This window comes from Stigmatopora argus, chromosome 8 (genome assembly GCF_051989625.1).
Source record: "Stigmatopora argus isolate UIUO_Sarg chromosome 8, RoL_Sarg_1.0, whole genome shotgun sequence".
Taxonomy (NCBI): Eukaryota; Metazoa; Chordata; class Actinopteri; order Syngnathiformes; family Syngnathidae; genus Stigmatopora; species Stigmatopora argus.
This window is the reverse complement of record NC_135394.1, coordinates 4,444,283-4,470,520: the sequence shown is the minus strand read 5'-3', so window position 1 is coordinate 4,470,520 and position 26,238 is coordinate 4,444,283. Positions and strand designations below refer to the sequence as shown.

At 38.8% G+C, this 26,238-nt stretch overlaps 1 protein-coding gene across 1 annotated transcript; it reads left to right on the top strand.

Moving 5' to 3' along the window:
- Positions 1-31: 31 nt before the first annotated feature.
- On the top strand, positions 32-24,267 carry pla2g4ab (phospholipase A2, group IVAb (cytosolic, calcium-dependent)). The gene is made up of 19 exons (XM_077607731.1): positions 32-132; positions 2,924-3,016; positions 3,761-3,842; positions 4,418-4,566; positions 4,684-4,797; positions 4,903-4,940; positions 5,094-5,238; positions 6,314-6,450; positions 6,612-6,834; positions 6,947-7,061; positions 9,015-9,152; positions 9,239-9,328; positions 12,515-12,580; positions 13,809-13,939; positions 14,024-14,135; positions 15,531-15,715; positions 16,799-16,988; positions 18,102-18,259; positions 22,531-24,267. Exons 2-19 carry the CDS (start codon positions 2,999-3,001, stop codon positions 22,687-22,689), a joined length of 2,250 nt encoding a protein of 749 aa, XP_077463857.1. The 5' UTR covers positions 32-132; positions 2,924-2,998; the 3' UTR covers positions 22,690-24,267.
- Positions 24,268-26,238: the final 1,971 nt, after the last annotated feature.

Genomic DNA, 26,238 nt, shown 5'->3' with positions numbered 1-26,238 from the left:
TTTTCGACTAAACGATTCTCCACAAGTAAAGCGAGGCGCCGCCTCCCCCCACTAAGGTGGTGGAGTGGAACATTCTCGCGTTCGGAATGACACTCTTTCGGGATTTGAGCGTTTAAACATTCCTTCGTCAAGGTATGTCTACTTTGCTTCCTCTCAGACACGCGTATAAGTTTTTAGTATTTTACCAAAGAAGTGAATTTGGTGGTTTAACTACGTTTGCGCAATGAGGAAGCTACGTTTTCTTTTTTGGAAAGAAAAAATGCTTAGTATCGTATTTTCGAGGAGCATAGTATAAATATGAGCATCGTGGATTTTGCGCTTTCATATCATTTAATATGAACGGTATACTTTTCCACGTTTTATTGATGGGTTGTCAATGTAAAATTTGCCTTGACATTTAAGATTTGTTTTCAAGAAGATCATTTTTGTGTGTGTCCTGCAGCAAGCGCTAAACATTTTGGATCCTGCTGGGAATTACACTCATTGTTTGAATTTGAATACAAATTAATTCAATTTACATTATCATTTTATAAATTATTGGGACATTTTAAAAAAACGTGGCTTATAAAAACCGGCCATTCACATACATGAACACCACAAGTGCCACAGTATATTAATATCTGGTATAGTACAAGTGCCAAGTAGTAATTATAGTTGATAAATGAATTGTACATGAATAAATATATTAATCGATGAATAAAACTTGTAAAAACTAAATGAAAATAAATGAATCCAGACATATACTATGTATGACTATATAAATACACTAAATTTGATAAATAAATGAAATAGTATTCATAACAAGCAGTTTAAAAAAAAAACAATTTTTAAGTAAAAAAAATAGAGAATAGCCGCAGTTCTTTTGTTCTTAGCGCTATTTAAAAAGTCAATTAATGAATTAAAATAGAGAAAAATAACTGCAATTGGAAATTAGAAAAAAAAGAAACATTGTTTAACCATTTTCAAGGTAAATAATCAGTGGAATAATTAAATAATTACTTAATTACATTTTAATGAACGATACACGAGCCTCATGCAATTAAACTCACCGCACCCGATTATAGGCGTTGGCTAATTTCCATGTCTATATGTGCTGATCAGAGAAAAAAGGAAAACAGAGAGGGAAAAGCACAATATACAAAGTAGCAAGGATTAATAAAAATACAATTACACATTTAAGTTTTTCCTGACTGATTTGATTTTAGCAATAAATAATATAAATACATATAACGATAATGTTTACTATTAACTCCATTGCATCCCTTTGAGAATGATTCAGGGCAGGACTACTTGCGAATGCCAAAGTTTCAGTGCCATTGACTGCGCTGGACGTCCATCCAATTTTGATGGGACGACTGCCAACAATCATTTGCTGCGAGCCCTTCCCAGTTAGTCCAAGTGGATTTGATCTCATTGAAAGCAAATGAGTAAAACAGGTGCTCCAGAAAGTGTAGTTTGCGGTACTTGAAAACTACATCAACTGCTGTTGTATGGCTAGAAACGATACCCTATCACCTACAAATGACAGCAAACGTCTTTTTCTTAATGGCACTCTCTCCCATGCCAAGACAATAATTCCTAATCCCTAATATGATCTAATCGCTAATGAAAATAATAATCATTTTTTAAATTCATTTTAGCGGCACAGTGGACGAGTAGTTAGTGCGTCGGGCTCACAGTTCTGAGGTGGTCCTTTCTGGAGTTTGTATGTTTTATCCGGCCTTATTTGGGTTTTCTCTGGGTACTCCAGTTTCCTTCAACATCCCAAAATCATGCAGAGTAGGCTAGTTAAAGAGTATACATTTCCCCTAAGTATGAGTATGAGCGTGAATGGTTGTCCGTCTTCTTGTGTCCTGCGATTGGCTGGCCACCAATTCAGGGTGTCCCCCACCTCTGGCCCGAAGTCAGCTGGGATACGTTCCCTTGTGCGGATGAGTGGTACAGAAAAAGAATTTATTTTATCCTCATTATCATCAAGTAATGATCCACACATTTTAAGTGATTAAAATAAAAATGTGATGCAGGGGAAGACGAATATGAATGTAGTGTATCCGTGTGTATCCTCTGTACAGAAATTCATTCATTCATTTTCTGAACCGCTTTATCCTCACTAGGGTCGTGGGGGGTGCTGGAGCCTATCCCAGCTGACTTCAGGCCAGGGGCGGTGGACACCCTGAATCGGTGGCCAGCCGATCGCAGGCCACTAGGAGAAGGACAACCATTCACGCTTACACTCATACCTCGGGGCAATTTAGAGTGTCCAATCAGCCTACCATGCATGTTTTTGGTACTTGAGAGGAAACCAGAGTACCTGGAGAAAACCCACGCAGGTCCAGGGAAAACATGCAAACTCCACAAAGGTGGGCCGACCTGGGCCGAACTCAGGCTATTAACTCACAAATTCTGAGATAGAAATACATAATCCATATAGTTTAACAGTTGTGTTATGTTTTGTGGAAAAACTATCTGTTGTGCGTCAGTGCTCGTTTGTGGTGTTTCCCTCACATCCGGATACACATGGAACGTGTATTGTATCAACACATTTACACACACATACACACACACACACCCACACACATAGCCCTGCATGTGCCCATTGTACATTGATGAACAAGGTCAGAATGAGCTGGCACTTGTAGGTTTTGGACCACTGAGGCAAACTACGTGACGAACTGGTGGAGCACAGTCTCCCTACGTGCTCTCAAGCTCGTCAGTGATGGCACTATTTGTTGAGCAGTTGAAAAAACACTGAATGATTCTCTACTACACACACGCGACTAGTGAAAGAGGATCAGTACTGTTTTCACTGCTTGTATAAAGAATTTTATAGGTCGGGTGCAATTTTTACATTGAAAATCTTCCCCTTATGTCTGTATTTAAACATTGAGTAGTACGTTTGGAACTGTTGTGTTTAATTTTACAGACAGCGTAAACTGAGGATTGAGATGTGGTGGTCCTGAATTCACATCTTCAGGAATTATTTCACCGCAGAGACACCATGGCATCCAATATAATTGTACGTATTCCTTATAAACTGTAGTCTGAGTCAATTCAACCAGTTCACTTAGAGCAGAGTTGGCATCTAGATACAAGGAAATTAGCCCAAAGTCTTTATGAACCCACTTTAAAAGAAAATCCAAAATTTATGTAGTGGTAAAAATATCAAACATTAAAAACATTTTAATAAATACCCATTTTTACATGATAATCTGCTGCATTTCTTTTGGTACCAGGGTTATACCCTGTGTTTTATAGTCCGGAGAGGCTAATATACAAAAAAAAGTATACTTGTTTTTATTTTTGGGGTGGTGCATCTTATTGTCTGGTACCGGTTTTGTTTGATAATTACAGCAATTATAAACAAGTATGAAAATTTGCACAAAAAAAGTCAATCTGCGAAGGAGATGAACATTTTTTCATGGCAGATTTTTCTTCTTTTTTTTTAACCAATTGAGTTCTCTGCTTTGGGAGCCCAAATTCTATTATTACAATACAAACTTTTTCCTCTGACGAGATTATTATTTTCCATGATGTATGAGCCTTAAGTTCCAGTAATTATGTAACATTTCCTCGTACCTATGTCATGAAGTTGAACCACAGTAATGTGAGAATCACCTAAAATGTTGTTGCTATTGTTGAGTGTTTTTTTAACTGCATGCTGAAAAGTAACTTTTCCCCTCTTATTTATTATGCTATATTGATCTCATGACAGGTGGTCTATTCATCTGATTTCACTTGTGACATTCACATTGTATTTTAGGTGGAACAACAATTTTCCCATAAATTTACAGTGAGAGTCATTCGGGCTGAAAGTGTCACCAAAGGCGCACTTGGGGACTTGTGTGAGTCTACTTCATTTGTTTACGTGAATTTTGCTATGTATCTATATACTGAATATAAAATCTCCAGCAAGATACCATTTTAAACTGTCTGTTATTAAAACAAGAGAATACCATTTTGCTTTAAGATGAGTTAAAGTTGCCGTATTTTCCGACCTATAAGTAGCACTTTTTTCATCGTTGGGCTGAACCTGCGGCTTTTATTTATCTAAGTATTATGTTAAAAGATGCCATTAAGACTGTTATTCTTCATTTTACTATTGTTACTTAAAAGGTTGTTTGTTTTTGGTTTCCAATAAAATAAAAAATGTCCCTGCCAAAAATGAAACATACTCCAGTTGGACTTATCTATATATTTTTTATGTTCATTGTGTAATCTTTGGCTGGTGCAATTTATGTCAGGAAAAATACGGTATTTTTTATTTTATTTCAGTGCGCTTGGAATGTTTTAAACAGTTACCAAGATTTGAGACATTTTTTTGGTTCATGCATAATTTAAAAGGGAAAAAACAGAACAAAACACAAATTATGGAAAACAAATGCAGTTTAAAGATGTATATTATCTTATGTTTGTCCAGTGGACACACCAGATCCATATGTGGAGCTGTTCATCCCGACAGCCCCAGAAAGCAGAAAGAAGACCAAGCACATAGACAACAACATCAATCCGAAATGGGACGAAAAATTTCAATTCATCTTAGACCCCAACCTGCAGAACGTCCTAGAGGTTCGACCTGTCTTATTTTATCCTAAACATTACATCTTATCAGGAATATCCATTTCCCATAGACATTTACAGTGCCTTCTTAACTAGACAAAAATTGGTAATTTTGTTCCTACACAGATTACATTAATGGACGCCAATTATGTGATGGACGAGACTCTTGGGACTGCTTCCTTTGACATTTCCAAACTCAGAGTCGGCCACAAACAGACGGAAACCTTCCGCATTGGCAAAGTAAGCTATAACAAAATACATATATAGCCTCAAAATTCTCTCTGAGCTTTGTTACATTTGTACTTCAACAAAACATTTCAATGCCTCACCTCATTGTTTTGATAGGCAACTAAAGTCTACATAGAGATGTTCTTGGAGATATGGTATGTTGTTCAGCAAAAACATTACAATTATTTATCGTGGTCATTCTGAGTTATAGTATTTGATGATTTTTTTAAGAGGGAAAAACAATTATGTAGGCTTGTAACCAAAACATCCGGTTTGTTTGTGTAAAATGCATGTCTCTGTGCCTCCAGCACAAAGTTAGATTTACGCTTCAGCCTGGCTCTGTGTGAAAAGGAGAAGCGTTTCCGGCAGACTCGCAGAGAAAGAGTGATGCTGGGCATCAAGAAGTTACTAGACATGGAAAAGCCTCGTGTCCTTCCCAGCTCACCCGAAGAGGTGGGTATGGGTGCTTAGTCCCTCGCAGTGAACATTAGCATGCATTATCTTTTCACATAAAACATGTTAAAGGTGTGATAATTACACGTAGAATGGGAGAGTAAGAATGGAGCAGCACAAGGAAGTGAACTAGGTGTAACATCTCCTCCCCCAGAATTCCTCACTATGCACTTCTGGATTTTTACATCAGAGTATTTAGTGAAGTAAAACTGCCTAGTCAGAGGTTATGCTCAAGTTTCCCTTTGCAGACATTGTCACTCAACGATGTCCTAATTACTTTTTTTGCCCCAGACAAAAGCAGCGAAAAAGTAGTTGGCCTGCTTTAGTTTGGAAATGTCTTGATCATTAATGAAACTCCCGAAAGTAGTACATTTCACGTGTGAACAAATATTTCATATATATCCTTCACTCCTTCAAGTATTGCCAGTTCTTATATCAAACAACATAAGATCCACAAAGGTCTTCAATATTCTGTTCCTATCCCATGGACAAAGTTTCATTTTCTTCACTTATATTGATTTCGTCTGATGCCCTTGAGGCTGGTTATAATCTGCAACCACACCTCGCCAAGTTCAACGGGTACAGGAAGTTCTTGAGGACTGAGATAGCCAGCCAATGTCTTCACCTTAACATGGCACCATGTTACATCATGTTTATTTGGTGTCTGTGTCTTGGATTTGTCTGAATTCTAACATTTGCTGATGAGACAAACAAATATTGACACAGGACTCAACAATTAATACACCAGTAAGAATAATATCTAAATATTTGGTGATGTGTTATTTTAGAAATGGAGGACATTTTAAATGATTAAAATAAGTTTCTGTTCAAATGAACTAGTCAAGCCCTTGATAGTTTATTATGTGTTATTCATTTATATGTAGCAGCACATCAGAAAAGTGAAGGCTTATTTTTCATGAATTTTCAAGCCAAAATGTCCTGCAATTCTGGAATGACACACATTATGGTTAGTTAATGGAGGCCTAGAAAAGAGGATGGAAATGTGTGAGGCTCATGCCAAGTGAATAAACTTCTGCTTTCTCCATTAATGACTTTCATCCTGTGCGTGCAACAGGTGCCAGTTATTGCTATCTCAGGTTCAGGAGGCGGCTTCCGTGCCATGGTCTGCTACTCTGGTGTGATGAAGGCTTTGTTTGAGTCTGGAGTCCTAGATTGTAGTACATATATTGCCGGTCTCTCTGGATCCACCTGGTAGGTCTGACAGATGAGTTAAAGGCGAAAGTGGGGGAAAAACTCTTCTTAGATTACAGTACTGTACTTCCTGCTTAAATATTGGCAAATGGAATTTTCATATGTTCTGTTAAAAAAAGTGGGCCTATAAACTGTCCTCTTTTTTTCTGATTTTTCTCTAGGTACATGTCCATCCTCTACTCGCACCCTGAATTTCCAAACAAAGGTCCAAGTTACATCAACAAAGAACTGATGAACAGAGTCAACAGTAATCCATTACGCTTGTTGATGCCGCAACATATAAAAAACTACATCCAAGCTCTTTGGATCAAGAAGGCCTCAGGACAGCCGGTCACTTTTACTGATATTTTCGGTATGCTCATTGGAGAAACCCTCATACCTGCGGTAAGATCTGAATATAACATGTTTCATTTCATTTTCAGGGGATTTACTTTTTTCAAAAGTATTGACAGGAAATAATATCAATTGTATTAGTAAGTGTCTTTCTTCTTTTTAGAGGATGGACATCAAGCTAAGTGACATTCAGGAGAAAATAAACCAGGCACAAAGTCCTCTTCCTCTCTTCACCTGTTTGCATGTCAAGCCAGATGTTTCTGAGCTCATGTTTGCAGGTAAATGTTGTAGCTACATATACATTCCTGAAAACCAACAAAACCTGACCAAACCGATATTTAATAAGAAGAGAGGTATTTGACGAGCTAGGACGGCAGTATGATTAAATTGAAAGGTGTGATGAACTGATTTGCTTGTTGCCAATGCAACCTCCACTGTTTGTCTGCTCTTACCACCAATTATTAACTTAAATGAATTGTATGACTTCAGACTAGGCGGCCCGGTGCATGAGTGGTTAGCGCGTCGGTCTCGCAGTTCAGGGATCGACGTTTCGATCCCAGGTGGGTCCTCACTATGTGGAGTTTATGTTCTCCCTGGGCTTGCATGGGTTTTCTCCGGGTACTCCGTTTTTCTCCCACATTCCCAAAACATGCAGGGTAGGTTGGTTGAACACTCTTAATTGCCCCTAGGTATGAGTGTGAGCGTGACTGGTTGTCCGTCTACTTGTGTGCTGCGATTGGGTGTCCCCCGCCTAGTGCCCATAGTTAGCTTGGATAAGCTCCTGCACCCCCCTCGACCCTTGCAAGGATAAGCGGCTCAGACTTCAGACTATTTCCTACAAAAGTGTGACTAGCACGTATTTGTGTGAATCTTCCCTGACACAAATTATTTTCTCAGTAAATACTGGTGTCAAAAAATGGATTAAGTACAAGAAGTTTTTAATAGCAGTAATTAGTTTAATATTTATGGCAGGTATGTTTGCGTGCATCTGTGTGTCTATTTTTAGTTGCATGATTGCAGTTTTTGTTACTGTTGCAGCTAATGTGTCATACAAGCCTGAACAAAAATGGCATGATTGCTTGCGGCATTGTGCCAGTTAACTTTCATTCATGTATAACCTATGTAGGAAAACCCTCTTTGTTGACCCTGGAGCTAATATGAGCTCATATCGACATCAGACAGTATGTCTCCCATGTAAAACACTATAGTATTTGACTCTATAATTATTCATCTCAGAAAAAAATCAACAACTTTTATCTTTTTTTTCTACCTTTAGTGCGTTCGACTTTGTTTTCCTAATGATTGTTTTCTTCTTTTTTATTATTATTCTTCTCCGGAAGCCTTTGTACAGAGCATCCATCTTTGGAAGAGCATTGCTTCTTTTCCTTACGGATTACAAATTTCGCAGCATCACTTCATTAGGTCTTTGTACTTACCGATACTTGTGTTTTAGGATCATATCAGGACCCACTTCTGACAGTAGGATCAGTGTCCATCCAACACTACTAATAACATCCATCTAATTTCTAACACTTGTGAGCGGGAGCCTACCAACGCTGGCTTTGAGCAAAATGCAAACTTGACTCTGGATTGGACGCTTATTGATCACAAGAAACATGTAGAGTAGAAACCAACATCCACACCTGTATGTAATGAAAGTTAAATGTTTTGGGGAACACCTGGAAACTCACTGTCCTACCTTACAACTAAATTGGGTCAGCTTAGCCAGCACCATCATGTCAAAAAGTGAAAAGTCAAAAAATAACTGTATCAAAAGCTTTCCCTCATTCAGTCAACCAGCTTATTCTATTTACAAGGGATATCAGCTAAAGTGCAGAATTGGTTATTTCAGTTGTTTTCCTCAACATACAAAATGGTTATATTTGTTTAAAATGTTTTTAGCCCAAGTTAATAGATGATTTTTCAGTATGCATTTGGCAGATTTATTAACTATTGTATTTATAATGTATGCACATTTGCAGAAATGTTTATAATGAGCATTTGTGTATACATTTCTTATGTTTTTAAAATTAAGTTTTAAAACTTTTTGAATTGTTGCAAAGTTGCCTAGCATATATGGGTGGTAACCACTGACTGGAAAAAGTCTAGAGAGTCATAAATTGTTCTAGTATGGCTTTTACCAAATATTTTCCTAATTCTTAGTTTTTAGGAGATAATGTTAATTTAATGAGGAAAGAAAATGGGATTTAAAATTGAGATTTCATTTTCAGATTGGGTGGAGTTCAGTCCTTATGAAATTGGAATGGCAAAGTATGGTACTTTTATGAAACCTGACCTTTTTGGAAGCAAATTCTTCATGGGAACAGTGGTCAAGAAATATGAAGAAAACCCTCTTCACTTTTTAATGGGTGAGAAAATGTCCACATTTTTGCTGCTGATTCTGATGACTCTTACAACTGCAATTATTTGTTTTATTTAATGTATGTTTGTGCAGGTGTTTGGGGCAGTGCCTTCTCCATTCTTTTTAACAGAGTACTCGGTGTGAACAATACCGCCGGAGGCTCCACAATGGAGGAGGAGTTAGGTAAGTATTTCCTCCTTGATTGCACTCCTGTCAGGCTTTGCCTGTACAGGTTTCTTCTTCCTATCAGGGTTCTATAAATTACATTTCCATAGCAACCCCTTTAGTGACACTTCCTTATTTTAAAGTTATATTTCAGGTTCCTAATTCTTGGGAGTGTCGATTTAACTTTGAGTTTGTTGACAGTTCCAATGATTAGCATTTTGATATTGTTTGTTTCTCAAAGAAACTCAATTTTACAGAATGTAAAAACAAATTAGACCTTTTTCTACAACCTATAAGAGCCAAAACAAGATACGGTCATGGTAATCATGTTCAACAGTTGAGGTGATTAGCCAGCCATGCTTATTCTTCTACGTTTAGTGATCTAAAATTGTGTTAAAAAATATATAATATCGGCTACATTTTCCCACGTCCCTTCTAAACTCAGGGTTTTCCTGGCATCAGAAAATCCCTTATTTAAAAGTGCAGCCAAAATCTTGCCAGCTGGTTGAAGTGGTCGAGTGGTTTAGGGAGATGGGATGAAACTAGAGTACCCGGAGGAAACCCATTCAGGCACTGGGACAGCATGCAAACTCCACCCAGGATAGTTGGAGCCCACCAGGGATTGAACCCTCGATATCATAACTTTGAGGATGGCGTGGTAATCACTCATTCACCTTGCTGATCTGCCTAGAAAAATTCATTGTCATTCATTTACAAAACCGGTGACAGACAACCATTCGCATTCACAATGACACCATCACAAAATAGGAATCCATCCCACGCTGCCCACACTGAAGTCAGGCAAAAGAATCACTGCATCATCAGGTAGCTTTATAGTAATAAATAACGAGAATAGCTTTACAGGAGGTTTAAAGGGATGAACTGACAGCCAGACAGCAGGTTCTTCTACAGATGAAACCAGCAAGCAACGTTCAACATGGCTTTGGCTTTTTATTGAATTCTGTCTATTTTTCTGATACATGTTTCAGGCCACATTCATTCAAAAACATTTGTCTTTCAATTTAAAAACATTTCTCCTAAAGCCTTGTGTTTCATTGAAATGTTAGAAATTTTGAACAGGTTTTGGAGTTCTTTTTTTTGTCAGCTGTGGTTTTTCTATTTGGAAAGTTTCCATTTTAACCAAGTCTCTTTCCTTTAATTGAGTCACCACTGACCGTAATCGGCGCATGCTGAGCTTCCGATGTCATTCTTGTTTCTTTTGTGAACTCATGGATTGGTTGTTTCACTGTTGGGGTAATTTTAGATGGGGGAAGGTTTGCCACTGTTTCCAGTTCTCTCCATTTGTGGGCAATTTCTGTGGCCATGGTTTGCTGGAATCCCTTAGAAATGGTTTTGTAACCTTTTCCAAAGTGAGACTCATTTCATCACTTTGCCTTTCATTTGTCCTTACATTTCACTCTTCTTTTCTCTCCTTATTTCTCACTTAATTTTGTTCATAATTTTCACCCGTTAGAAGTCCTTTCTCATTTATATTCTCAAGATGTCATCATTGATTTTTAAAATGTATTTTTTATAATTTTATTTTTAAAGGTTGTGCGTTTGACACGTGTGCCAAGTGCTTTCAAACCTGTTACTGAACACTCAATAGCTCCTTATGCTGTGTCCTCAATGGGTGAATTAGACGAGACGACAGTGTTGATGCAATTTTGAAAATCCCTTTCCAAGTATAAAAGCGTGTTTACGATTTTACTCAAATTATTTAGCAAGGGTGTCAGACTCGGGTTGGTTCGCGGGCCGCTTCAACGTCAACTTGATTTCACGTAGGCCGGACCATTTTAGATATAATATTTAGATTTTTTTAATAAATGGATTAAACAAACTGGATTAAAAGCCCTGAATATTCAGTTTTTTTATATATTTTTAGATTTTACAAAATGATTTTTCAACTAAAAACACAGAAAAAAATGATCTAAAAAATACAATTATTGATTTAAAAGGGGGAAAATCAGGAAATTTAATATACATCTATACTCTTCATTTTAATGCGATCCTAAAACTGAAAGTCGGCACTCATGATTTACTTTCCCGGTCCACACAAAATGATGCGGCGGGCCAAATTTGGTCCCCGGGCCGCCACTTTGACACATGTGATTTAAAGCATAAGAGAGCTCTGAATATAAAAGACATTCATACAAAAGACAGCTGCTAAAAGTATTTACAAAGTATGCACATTTCTTAACCTTTTGATAATGGAGAAAATGTTTTATACGCCCAAAAATAACAGGTTTGTGTGATAACATGTATTGATGATGATACATTTGGGATACTCACTTTTGATTGGATAAAAATAGTTCTGGCATTTATATAATGTAAGCCCTTGTGTCAGGCGGACACTTCCTGGAAATACTGGCTTTTATTTACATTTTAAGACATAAAGATATAAGAAAAATAAAATTCTGAGTTTTATCAATTTATTAAAGAAGATTTTTTCAGGTGAGATGGACTTGATAAAAAAAGTATAGTAGTTTAGCGTTAGTCTGTCTGTTATTCAGACCACAGTTCGGAGGAATTTTCTTATGTTTGTTTAGGAAAATGCATTTGCTTATGATGACCTTTGGATATTCAGAGACAGCGCATGATCAAACCAAACATGGGAAAACTGTTAAAACATGTGTTTGGGTTTCATTGGTTTCCTTTTGACAGTGTTGATGTGTTGCTTAGTAATCGTTCCTCTTGCATAAATTTACGCGAAGTTGTTGCGCCCGTAAAAAAAGTTGAAAAACTAAAGCACTGGATTTGCGTGACCCGTGCAAAATTCATTAATTCTCTGATAATTAATTTTCTGAAACGCTTATGCTCACAGGAGGGACCAGGGGGTGCTGGAGCCTACCCCAGCCAACTATGGGCACCGGGCGGGGGACACCCTGAAATGATGGCCAGCCAACCGCAGGGACAAGAAAACGGACAACCATTCACGCTCACACTAATATTAGGGGAAATTTAGACTGCTCAAGCAGCCTACCTTCCACTCGGCCATTGTGCCACCAATTGCAAAACTGTCGCAGTTAAATTTTGCATTGTTGGTAGAGTACATATGTGGTTGTGCAAAAGTTAATCAAAGCTAAGTTGAAGTGTGGCATGTGATTTTGCAACTTTACAAACGTCACTGCTTCTTCCAATTCATTAAAACTTCATTTTTTCGCCTGTTGCGCCCTCTCAAATGTTTCATGTCTAATTTTCCAGAACATATCAAGCCACAACAAATTGTTGGAGAAGATAGTCTCGACAACGAAGACGAACCTCGCAAAAGTAAGCTACAATTCCTACAAATTGCAACGTTGGTTCTCCACTACTGAATCAAGTCGGTTAACTTATTAAGACAACAGTATTCAATTAATTTTCTTGAAACGCTTATCCTCACAAGGGATGGGGTGGGGGGCCTGCTGTAGCCTATCCCAGCTGACTTAGGGCACCTGGAACACCCTGAGGGCAAGGAGGCGAACAAACATTCACGCTCGCCCTCAAACTTAGGAGAAATTTAGAGTGTTCAACCAGCCTAGCAAGCATGTTTTTTTTGGATGTGAGAGAAAATCGGAGTACCCAGAGAAAACCAACGGAAGCCCGGGGAGAGCATGCTAACTTCGCACACTCAGGACCCACCTGGGATCGAACCCTTGACCCCAGAAATGTGAGGCAGATGCTCTAACCACACTCTCACCAGGATGCCGACGTAGCGTAAATAGAAGTGTAAATATTGACAGTTTTGTTTTTCATATCAGAGGAAGATTTGCACATATGTAAAGGTTAACATCCAATGTGTCATCGTTGTTCCATCTGTAATGATATGTTCGCCATGACACTTTAAATATCTTGTGGTCAATACTCAATAGAGGAATAGATGAAAGGCACATTTTTGCTTAGAAAGTGCGAAATATTACTCCTTTGATTGAGATTACTTCTCAAAATTGTATTGATTTATTTCTTTTTTATTTCTTGTTTGAAAGTAACAACTATTGCAGTAATATGAACGAGATATTTTGACATTAGAAGCAATATCCTAAACTTCTGGTAAGAAAATTTTAATTTCTGTCATCAAATCATCCGGTTTTCGTCAAGATTTCTTTTTGCAAATTGAATAATTTGATATGTTGCATTTACAAAGACAGGCATATTAACTTCCTTATGATGTTGACCCAAATAATGTGCAAACCAGTAGACAATCTTTTCGATTCATACAGTATCTCAGAAATACCACGTGCGATGATTTTTCTTAAGATTTTCCCTTTAAAGTAACACATTTGTACTTCCTATTAAAAACATGAAAATGGAGGTGAAAATTGTAAAGAAGGGGGCGTCTTATACAAGAGAAATTCTACAATTTTAAGGCAATTTTAAGGGTACAGCTTTTACGCGGAGGCGGCTAATATGCGAGAAAATGCGATATATGTTTTCCCTCTTCTTTGTGCATTGTTTGCCTGGTGCGACTTATACTTAGATGCGACCTAAAGTCTGAAAAATACGGTATAATTTTTTTCAGGTGGCACAGAAAACCAGGAGGCAGAAGACGAGTACCATCGCACTGCTCAGGCCAGCTGGGTTCAAAGGATGTTCACTTCGCTCTTTAGTGATTCAGCCTTGTTCAACACCAGAGAGGGCCGAGCTGGCAAGGTTGCCAAACTCCCTTTTGGAATTTGATCTTTAGAGCTATACAAGTTGAAATATTCATTTCCGTTGCTCCCCTCATTTGACCAGGTGCATAACTTTATGTTGGGACTGAACCTGAACACCAGCATTCCTTTTTCTCCTGTCAATGGACTCAACTGCTATGAACCTACACCAGAGGAGGAGGTGGATGCTGTCACAGGTAACAACAACAAGCAATGAATGTTTTGTGTATTCTTTTTAGATGCACATTGAGTACAATTAGGCTTTGGATCATCTTTTTCTCATAGCCTTATGATAGCAGTTGCTACATTTTCTCACATTCATTTAGAGCAGGGGTCTCAAACCGGTCCTCAAAGGGCCGCAGTGGGTGCAGGTTTTCATTCCAACTCAACAAGAGGATACCTTTTGCAAGTGTAATCAGTTAAATCAGTTGATTGCAGCCAGGTGCTACTTATTTTAGAAGACACCTGATTGGTTAAAATGTCGGCACTGGATCGGTTGGAACAAAAACCAGGACCCACTGCGGCCCTCGGTGGAATCGGTTTGAGACACCTGATTTAGAGTTATACTAGGTCACACAGAGTGCATTCCTTGAAAGAGTGGATTTAAAACTCTCTTCCAGCTTTGATTTGTCAGCGATAGACACGGGAAACCAGAGATAATCATACCTGTCAACCTCTGCCGATAACTGCCCTTATAAATGATTATGATTCCCCTTACAAACCCCCAAAAAACCTTACAAACACCGTACGACTCGTTGTAGGTTGACAGGTATGAGATATGTTCATTTTGATAAGTAGAATCTATGTTTATCCATGCATGTGTGAGCACTCATGCTCTTGGAATGAGTCAGCTGATGTTTCTTTTCTGCAAATTTTTCCAGTTACAATTAGATTTTGGGCTAAAGTTGTAATTTAATTTGTTCATATAGGTGATGTTACGCTCAGAAAAAAAATATACCAAGCATTTTTCCCAGAGTATGTTAAACATTTTCAAATTGTATATTACAGACAAAATTTTAAAAAGTATTTAGGAAGAACTTGTTCCTTGCCAATTGAGTACATTTTTATTTTGGATGGCTACTTTTGATCTTGACTTTTTTCTACTCACTTTTATGTGTTTGCAAAAGCATAATTGCATAATTGACTTGCTTCCCAAACTCTGCACGCTCATGGACATGGCCTCCATATTCAAAAGACTAAGGTGGGCTGAACCCAAGGGTGCCACAATCGAAAGGGCCTATTAGACAGTGGCACCTCTGTACTAAATTAAGTCAAACTATTTCATTCATCAACTATGATAAAAGCTGAAATGTAGGATGTATTATTGCGAAACTTCAGAATTTTTTAACTGCTGAGTGCAAATAGCTTAACTGAGCCTGGATTAATTTTAACATTTAGTTAGAAGAATGAGTTTAATGCTAAAACAAAGAGACAGAAGATAATAGTACTGTGTGGCTTCACTGTTTCACAATATGTTGACAAATGAACTTTCTTCATCCTTCTCATGTTGTTAAAGTGTTTCTGTGCCAACATGTTTGACATTCCTGAACTCAGCATTTATTCCATTCTTTGACTGATTTGTACCTTCTCAGACCCGGATGAGTTTGATCGTATCTATGAACCCCTGGATGTGAAGAGTAAGAAGATCCACGTAGTGGATAGCGGCCTAACCTACAACCTCCCCTACCCTCTCCTTCTGCGACCTCAACGTGGCGTTGATCTTATCATCTCTTTTGATTTCTCTGCACGACCAAGTGACTCCAGCCCGCCGTTTAAGGTCTGACTTCACTTTTGTCACTGGAGAATCATACAAGCTAGCAATTTTTAAACTTTTGTCTTTAATATAATTTACTATAGTACGTTAGCTGTGATTTTAAACTAAATGTAAACACTGAACCATGGTTTCCATTACGCCCCCTTATTCATACACAAGACCACTACAGTAATATCTTGAAAATACCAGTGCCCGAACATATGAGAAAATTCTGAGCAAATTTTTATGTTGATACAAGACAAATTTGGGATACGAGCATACGAGATGGTTCCCGATGCAGCTGTCCGGGTGGCAAAATTAAGGGAGAAAACAATGGGTCCAAAGCAAGCCAATGGAATGAAGGGCTAACTATCATTTTCAAGCTGCACAGTGACATTCATAACAAGATGGAGAGCCTTCGTTTCAAATAGTTAAAAGATAAACATTTAGCGGGAGATAGCGTGACCGAGTCCATAATCAGCGAAAAATCCAGCGGAATCTTCATTGACTTGAAAGTAAACCATTTGAAAAAGACACCCTTGAAAGTATCGTAATCTAAGTCCATTTAAGTTAAATTTAAAGTTTATGTTATGTTACGAGCGCGTTGCCGTCAAGTCTCTCTCACTCTCTCGTCTGCGGTAAACGGTACCGTCTGTCTGTACTGAATAATATCACGTTTTAGTATTGAACATCATAACCCCTAGATAGGGATTTGTTACCTGGTGAGCAGGTGGTGAATTAGAACAAATAAAAATATGTTTTTCCATTTTAATATCCATTTTTTTTCAGAGGGTGGAAACGGATTTATTTGTATTTATTCCATTGCTATGGGAAAATTTGATTTGAGAAACGAATCAATTGACATACGAGCTCGGTCCCGGAATGCATTAAGCTAGTATCTCAAGGTATTACTGTATATCATTTTAAAAATCACACTATGTGTAGCACCATCATGCTAGAATTCTACAGACAAATGAAATTCAATCAGTTATTGTGCCAAGAAGTGTGATATAAAACTCAATGCGTACACTATACCCTGTTTTTTTGTTGTTGTACCGTTGCAAGCCCTAAATAGGCCTTTTTATCATTTTAAAATCCACGCACCAGGAGCTTCTGTTGGCTGAAAAGTGGGCTCGTATGAACAAGCTTTCATTCCCGAAAATTGATCCAAAAGTCTTTGACCGAGAAGGCCTCAAGGAATGCTACGTGTTCAAACCCAAAAGAGGCGAGAAAAACTGCCCGACCGTCATCCATTTTGTCCTGGTGAATATCAACTTCAGACAGTTCAAAGCGCCTGGTAAGTGTGTACATATGGTCGGTTTTCCACATGGTATGTGTAGAAAAAACATTCAAACTGCACCGCTTTGTTGCATTTTACCGTAACATCACATGAGGCATCGCTTCCTTGAATTTACGCAATATTTCGAGAAGACGGATAATTATTTTTGCCATTTGAGCCACATAGCTACCGATTAAATCCATGCGCTCAGGGTCAGGGATATTAATGGAAACGATGCGTCTTTAAACCCACATACATTTTGCTGCCTGGAATTGCATGTGGACACAGACAGGAACAGCAGCGGGTCGTGTGTGTTTTATGAGCTGTTTGTGAGAATGGTGGTTCCTTGAGGAGCCAGGTGCTGGAACGGAATCTGTCACTGATGTGGGAGAGTTATGTGTAAACTGGCCATTTATCTTGATACAAAGACATCCTAGCACCTAATCTCCATCTCATCATCTCTCTAGTGTCTCTTAACGCTCATTCAGTCATGTGCCCACGTACTTCCGTGGCCTGTTTATGGAAATTACATTTTTTTTTTTTTCACTAGCCGGCAGTATATTCCATAAATGGACTTCCAGTTTGTAGAAAGGGGCTATATCCAGAGTTAATGCTGAATTAGTTTCCTATCAGTTGGTTGCTTTTTCCAGATTGCTTTTTGTCTGAGAATTTTCTTAAAGAAGTAACTGATGCGTCATTGGTAAATTTGTTTTACATGTAAACCCAAGTGTGGTATTTGTCCTATAATGCGAGCAAGCGGAATTCATGTATAGTGTTTGCTAATTTTGTTTATGTTTCTGAAGCAGGTTCAGGATTTATTCCCACTCATTGCATTATTTACAATTAACTGGTAATTAAACCAGACTGAGGTGGGACCAGCGTCCAAATCAGCCTTGACGTAAAAACTGTTACGTTCTATAGACCAGAGGTTGGCAAACCGGGGTAGTAGGCAGAACGGTGTTTGAAATATTTTGAAAAGTTTAGAAAGCATTTTATGAATCTTACTGGAATTGGCATTACATATTTTGTAAGTGGGTAAAAAAATACTTCAAGAAACCTGTACATTCCCTCTAAGGATCGTGGTTCATCAGATTACTCACAAAACACCCATTTTGATTATTTATTTGCAAGGTGTACCAAGAGAGACAGAGAAGGAGAAGGAGTTTGCAGACTTTGACATCTTTGACGACCCAGAATCGCCCTTCTCCACTTTCAACTTCCAGTACTCCAATGAGGCTTACACACGACTCCACGACCTCATGGAGTTCAACACACTTAACAACTTGGAGGTCAGTTGATCAAGTTCCACAACCTTAATTCTGACTAATCCTCATAATTGGGCAATAGAGAATGCTTTGGATATTTGCATTGTCACCGTGCAGTCATTATCATATTATGGTGCAACATCAAAACTTTCTACGGTGAGTACAGGGATTATCAGGCGGAGGCGTGTCACTCTTTGAGAGCAGCCAGACTCTAATGGAGTGTAACTGAGTCACTTCTGTGCTAGATGCCAAGTCAAATGTGATGCAATGGCTACGCAGATCATTTAAAAATCCCTCCTGATTCAAGGCAGATGTTTTTATTTATTTATTTTTACTTCCCATGCTCAGAAGACGTTTGTTATGCGCTTGATCACTATTCTGGCATGTGCTTGACGACACGACTTTTTCATGGTTTAGGTTTTTGTAAAATATTGATAAAAAGTGCTTTGGGAAATGAAACACTAACCAAGTGAAGATAGATGACTATTTGGCTGTTTACCATACATTTGCTACTACAGTGGTACCTCGAGATACGAGCTTAATTCATTCCGGGACTGAGCTCGTATGTTGATTTTCTTGTAACTCAAACGAACGTTTCCGATAGAAATGAACTAAAAACAAATTAATTCATTCCATCCCTCTGAAAAAACACCAAAAACAGGATATTGGATTGGAAAAACATTTTTATTTGTTCTAATTCGCCATCTATTAACAAAGTAACAAATAACTAGTGGTTTAATAGTGCTAAAATTTGTTTAATATTATTAAAATTAGACGGATTTCGCGGAGGGGAGAGAGACGGACAGAGAGAGGGAGGAGCTTTTTTCACGGCAACGCGCTCGTAACATAACATAAACAAATTTAAATGAACTTGGATTACGATGCAGGCACACTCAATAAATTTAATCTAACCTTATACTAAACTTAATTCTAATTTTGTTTTAAGTTTTGATACCTTTCTTCTCCCGGGTTGACTCCATTTGCCCCGCCTCCACCCTGACTTTCAGATGCAACCTATCAAGGGTTATTTGCTTTTGTCTTCCCTGCAAAATATTCCCCAAATGATGCACACAAATGTCCTCACAATAGGATAGCGCACGACCACTTGCCAACGAGAAGTAGTAAATGCGCCATTCGCACTGACTACCGGGAAAAAAAAACACTGAAAAAATGCAACGCTCCGCCCAGTGCTCGCAGAGACATTACACGAGGGAGTTGCGACCAGAGAAACATTACACGTGGGAGTTGCTACCAGAAAGACAGTGCCCATGATGTTCTTATGAGCAACCTCTCACGTCCGCTGTCTGCTCGTATATCAAAATTTGTCTCGTATCTCAAGATAAATATTTGCTCAAAATTTTACTCGTATCTCTATTTGCTCGTATGTCGGGGCACTCGTATGTCGAGGTACCACTGTATAGACAGAATAAGAGCACTAAAGATGGTTGCTAATTCTTTGTGAATATAATGATCTTGCTTGTGTGAAAACACTGTAAACTCTAGTGTCTCAGCTCAACTCATCTTTATTTTGTCTTCAACTTAAGAAATCGGAGCTGTGACAAAATTCTGCTAAATATCAGACATAAAAATGCACACAACTTTAAAACTTCTGCTAAGCTTGGTTTTCCCCAGGCCCCTAAGACGACCTCCCACATTCCAATTGTCATTGTTAAAAGTTGATTTAATGGAACATGATTTTAAGTCTTCATGGAGTAGTTTGAGAGTGCTGGAATAGAAAGATTGTAAGGTAGCAATATGAGCATGGTTGATGTATCAGAAGGTTAGCTGCTAAATTTATTTCAAATCATTGCTATAATTGCTTTTAATTGTTGGTCAGGTTACGTAAAGCCTTTATACCAGAACTGGGCAATTTCTTTTTTTAAACTGGGAAAGGGAGGCCACATGAAAAATCTTACAATCAAACAAAGACTTCAACTTTTTTTGGTTTCAGCATTAATTAGTTTCACTGTTAAAATAAGGACATGCTGGTCCTATTTTTCTCCAAAAATGTCAGTTTCTGGTCAGTGTTAGTTTCTCTCACTTTCCCACATTCTCAACTGTTGAGCATCTTTCCCTGTCAGATTCACACGAGTCTATCGTTACCCCCAGCTTTTCCCCTTTGGGTTCCAATTTAAACAAACATGTATTTACATGTCTGAACATATCAATTTTTGTTGTAGAAGATGAGAGTTAAGGCAGTGCCGGTACTCGGTCGCTTGGTCGCCGGTCTTTTGGTCGCCCGGAAGGTTATTGATAATTACCATTTAAATCATTGCTCAAATTCCCTAAATACAAACTGCTAATTATTATTTAGTCATACTTAATACCCTATTGCTTATTAGGCTAAAGAAAAGCTCCAAATGTCCCGTACTTTTATTGTGTTTTGTTGGAGAACTTGTTAAGACCCTGACTGACGCCCCTTCCTAAGGGGACAACTCATGTACATACAAACTACTATACACTCACACATCGGCTCAGTGAAACTGCTCAGGGCCATTGTTGGCTTTTATTGATGCGTAGACCGTGTTGTTTTACCTTGTTTTGTCGCCGGTCTTTTGGTCGCCGGTCTTTTGGTCGCCGGTCTTTTGGTCGCCCGTTGTTTGGGTCCGGGCGACCAAAAGACCGCAACCAAAAGTCCGGCGACCAAAAGACAGCAACCAAAAGACCGGCGACCAAACAACCGCACACGGGCAGGGCCACGTGATACTTTTGCAATAGATCAGATAACTTGATGCAAACGGTATTTTAATTCCATGTGGAAAGAAGAATATCACGTTTATTTTGTATGCTTAGTTACAATTATTTTTTTTATTCAAACAATCACAGGCATAAAAGACAAAAGAGACAGCTGAGAAATAACAAACTGTGCATTACTCAGACAATAATAATAATGATAATTATTATTATTATTATCATTATTATTATATATATAAAATTTGTGATTATTACTTTTTTTTGCAATAGTATACTTGGTTCTTTTGCAAATAATTTTCTCAAAATCCTTCCAAAATGTAGCTCTCCCAGGATAAAATAAATGTATAACTGAATCAAGTTCAGACTTAGAGAAAGTGCATTTATCATCAGCGCCAAAAAGTCCTGCCTGATGAAAGTTCAACTGATGTCAACTATTCTGACACGTGTGACTACACATTTCATTTTTGTGGTTTAGTTTTTCGTAAAGTATTCCAATTTGGCACTGAGTATGAAGGAGCCACAGACTTGGCAGACTTTCTCTGGGAGCCAAGCGTCACCAACTCTTGGAAGGAAAGCTCTTACAGCCATTTCCATGTGAAATGTTGCATATATGAAACAAGCCGACCACCAACTTGTGTGGAGTTAAAACATTAAATTAGTCAATGATCCTGACTGGTGCAGGGCAGCAGGAGCCCCCCCTCCAAACCACATTAAGTAGTATTTATATAAACTAAGGGTAAATGGACATTAAAGTTAATTGGTTAATATGGTCTCATCTCATCTCATTTTCTGAACCGCTTTATCCTCGCTAGGGTTGCGGGTTGTGCCGGAGCCTATCCCAGCCAACTTCGGGCCAGAGGCGGGGGACACCCTAAATTGGTGGCCAGCCAATCGCAGGGCACAAGGAGACAAACAACCATTCACGCTCACACTCATACCTTGGGGTAATTTAGAGTGTCCAATCAGCCTACCATGCATGTCTTTGGAATGTGGGAGAAAACCAGAGTCCCCGGAGAAAACCCATGCAGGCCCGGGGAGAACATTCAAACTCCACACAGGTGGACCGACCTGGATTTGAACCCAGGTCTTTGATGTGAACCCAATGACGGTCATCGATATAAAAAAAAAATCCAATGAAATCCATTGAATGAGTGAATGATCACTACCATCCCTCCTAGTTTAATTGGAGGCATGTCCTCAGATGCTCCCTTTTTTCAAAGCATTTGAGAGTAGGGTTTACTAATACACTCCTTAATAAACGCGCCGTTACGCAACAATTTATATTTACGTAACAAGCCTTTGACTTGCTTGGACTTCAGTGAATAAATATTTGCCAATCCATGTCTTGTTAAAAACAACAACTTTTCTTTTTCAAGGTGAGCTGATATTTTTTAAACATGACCTGCAGCTATAAGTGCCTCACCCGTTTCTGCCTGCACGTGAGCACATCTAGACTTTCAAAGTAAAAGCAAGACACTTGTATTGCCCATGCAAAATAATAATTGTTTCTATTATTTTTGAAGGCGTTAAGATGCAGCATTCTACACCGTAACACCATAAAGATACTATTGTTGGAGTTAACTTCCACTTTCCTCCTGTAGGTGATCAAAGACGCCATCAAAGACCGCATCGTCTCTCGGAAGGAGAATCCTTCCAACGTCACATTGCCCTTCTCCCTGAGTGAGACCCCCAAGAAGAGGTTTCTCAAAAGGAAACTTGAAGACAATCCCTGGAATCACCATGGAAACGAGAATCAGTAAACAGTTTGAAGATGAAGACTTCTGGACCGACTTTTTGATTCCCTTGGGCATTTTCTTTTGGGAAAATAATGATGACTTTGTATTCCCAGTCATGCCGTTGATGCTGAATCGGACCGCAATGGGATTTAGTAAAAATCTATGGCGTTTACTGGTTAGAGCTTTAGAAACACTGAAAAAATCCACCTGTCTTATTTGCACAAACGTATTCTGAATTTTTTTCACATCAGAAAAACCTGATGTTTGGTTTCTTCTCGGCTGAGACTGGATGTCAACACTAAAAAAAACATGTGCACGAAAATATCAATGCTCTTTCTGTGTCACCTTTAAATTCCTTTATAAAATCTCACTATCCTCAGTTAAACATTTAACAACTAGATGTTTAAACTGCCATCATGCTTACATGAGCAAACACATACACAGCTCACCTGCTAGATATGACATGAAATTATACTCAGAGCCATTTAAATCCACCGTAAAAAGCTTTGTACTGTACCCACTGGTGGCCCGAACGTCCTTGCAGCTTTCTCGTGCCATAACAATATGCAACATATTTTTTTTCTCTAGTGAGATGACTCGTCTAAACATGACTGATATCAAGAGAAGCTTGTAACCGTTTGTTTAATGGCAACTTGTAAACACACCAACATTTCACTGTTGTTTACTCACCTAAAGGGTGGGAAAGGGGAGTGCCTCATATTCAAGCGACCATTGTACGGAAACAACACCCAAAACCATAGAAACGGGATTACTTATTCTCCCATTAAGATTAAAGGTGCGTTGATTTTCCTGAGTCTGTTGTTTCAGCATACGCATCCTCCGGATTTATCAAGTTTGTCTTCCGGGGCCATTTCCTCAACCGGCCTCAGTGGCTTTTGTGAACGTGAACACGGAGCTCAGATCAGAGGAAGATGGAAAAAAAACACAATAGGAGCACACAAAACTCCCAATGTGACACATTAAAACTGTCTGGCCAATAAAGACACTGAGCTTTACCATTTTACATGGACAAGACCCCACCCAAAAAAGGTCAAATGCTGGGAAGGCAAGGTTGTGAGAGGGCATTATAAAATAACAGCTCCCGTTGAGCGGAATTTTACACACTACACCTACACCTCCAGCATTGGAAGCCTGGAATCTGACACATTAGACCAATACCCGCAGGGGCTCAAAGGCTGGAATTTTACTCTGAAATGCTTCCGACCACTATTGTACTCATGTTTCAGGACTCTGCTTTGAAATATATCCAGTAAAAAAAGTTTACTAAATGTGTTGTTAGTAAATGATTAGTCCACATTATAAATGTTTGTCTAATTATTTCCTATATTGTTTTCTTGAGTGATTGCAATAGAGATTGAGATGTGTGTAACATTGATGGAAAGTGAATTTTTAAGGGGTTTTAGTGTGCTTGGCTTATTTTGACATTGCTGCTCTCGAGAGAGAATCACATTATACGATTTAAGTGATTATTTTGGTCTATTATTTGTTATTTTGTGAGGTGCACTGAATCACACCTACTGATTTGTTGGTGAGTGACAACTGTATATAAAGGAATCAAACAATAAATATGTAATGATGAAAAAAAAACATGTAGTGCTCGTTTTTGAAATATTTTTGCTGTGACTTCATATCAACTAAAGCCTGCAAAAATAATGATTCAGCTGGCCAGGCAATTGTTGGACACAACGAGACAGACAAACAACCATTCACGCTCACACTCATACTTAGGGACAATTTAGAGTGTCCAATCAGCCTACCATGCACGTCTTTGAAATGTGGGAGAAAACCAGAGCACCCATAGAAAACCCACACAGTCCCTTGGAGAACATGCAAAGGTACACTGACCAGGATTTGAACCCAGGTCCCCCACTATGAGGCTGACGCACTAACCACTCATCCACAAGTCAAGTCATTGTACCCAATTTCGTGAACCGAATATCGTATCATGAGAAAAACTAATTATGTCCTTAATATAGTGAACAGGAGTCTTCTGTTCTCCTCCTACACAGAGTTCACCTGAAAGATGCCTTGGAGGTACAGTCATCCCATTTGTCAACTTATTTGTGTGCTCTGCCCACCATGGTATGCACCTTACATCAAAAGAAACGAAGGGTTTTACTGAATTCCTTCCGGGCTTTCACGTGAAGGTCATGTATATGCATGTTTCCTCACCTTTTGATGTGCTGAGTCACGCACATAACACTGATGGGCTGGGACACTCCCGTAAAACCCTCACTGAAGACACTCACAACGCATGCACGCACTATCTCCTTGACACTCCTTTTGTCTGTGTGTTCAAAGTTGAAGTACAGTTGCAATGTTAACATGTATTTCCTTGCGGCATGAGGCCAACGGTCTAGACGGAGCAGAAAAGGAAATTACAAATTGCGCCTCTTAGAGAAAAAACAAAAAACAAAAACGGTTCGCTTCACTGCCACTTGCCATAGCAACAACACAGGTGGGTTTGTATTGTATAATAATGGCGTGTGGTATCCAAAGAGTAAGGTTTGTGGCTTTTGTGTTCATATCAAATATCTTTTGAGTTCTTGAACGTTCATGCAGCTGAGGTTTCTGCATGGAAAAAATCCCCCACTTCCCGCTCTGACAAACACACTTTCACTCAGAGTAGGAAAATCCTCAAATCTGTGCTGACGTAGAGCTTTCAGGAATCACCAATGACCACCCGCTTGCTATGAGAAAAAAAAATTCCATCCGGAATTGCACACGGTGAATCAGCGTCTCTCAACAGCCCTTCCTTAGAAGCATAGGTCAACCATAAACATGCAACTGTGTTCAACCAAAAGGATGTACTGTATGGCTCATTTGTTTACATGATGGCAGATAAACCTCCAAGCAGGGCCCTGTCGTATTTAATGATGGTGTGTGTGTTTGTGTCGGTGTATATAGACTATGTATATACTTATTCATTCATTTATTCATTTCCAACAGAGCGGACCGGTGGTTGAGTGGTTAGCGTGTTGGCCTCACAGTTCTGAGGTCCTGGGTTCAAATTCAGGTCACCTGTGTGGAGTTTGTGGGTTTTCTCCGGGTACTGCGGTTTCCTCCCTATTACAAAAACATACATGGTAGGCTGATTGGACACTTGAAATTGCCCTTAGATATGAGTGTGAGTGTGAATGGTTGTTTGTCCCCTCGTGCCCTACGATTGGCTGGCCACCAATTCAGGGTGTCCCCCGCCTCGCGCCTGAAGTCAGCTGGGATAGGCTCCGGCACCCCCGCGACCCTAGTGAAGATAAAGTGGTTCTGAAAATGAATGAACACCGAACGAACACCGCTAATCCTCGTCAGGGTTCCGGGGTGCTGGAGCCTATACCAGTTGACTTTGGGTGAAAGGCTGATCAATTAATTTTATATTGACACATGATTTGCACTTCAATTATCCAACAAATGACCCTAATATTTCATTAGTCATTAACGATGCATGCTTTATTGAAAAAATTACAACGGTTTTCAATGGTTAAAGATCTGGTTGTATCCCACTTGACTTTGTGGATCATAAAGGTTATATTTTGTGAATAAATTTAAATGAAT

What these genes read in the sequence shown, in the direction of transcription:
- pla2g4ab (XM_077607731.1), top strand. An exon ending in GAGAGGGCCGAGCTGGCAAG is followed by an intron (nt 13,940 to 14,023) that starts GTTGCCAAACTC and finishes TCATTTGACCAG; the next exon opens with GTGCATAACTTTATGTTGGG. An exon ending in GGAGGTGGATGCTGTCACAG is followed by an intron (nt 14,136 to 15,530) that starts GTAACAACAACA and finishes GTACCTTCTCAG; the next exon opens with ACCCGGATGAGTTTGATCGT.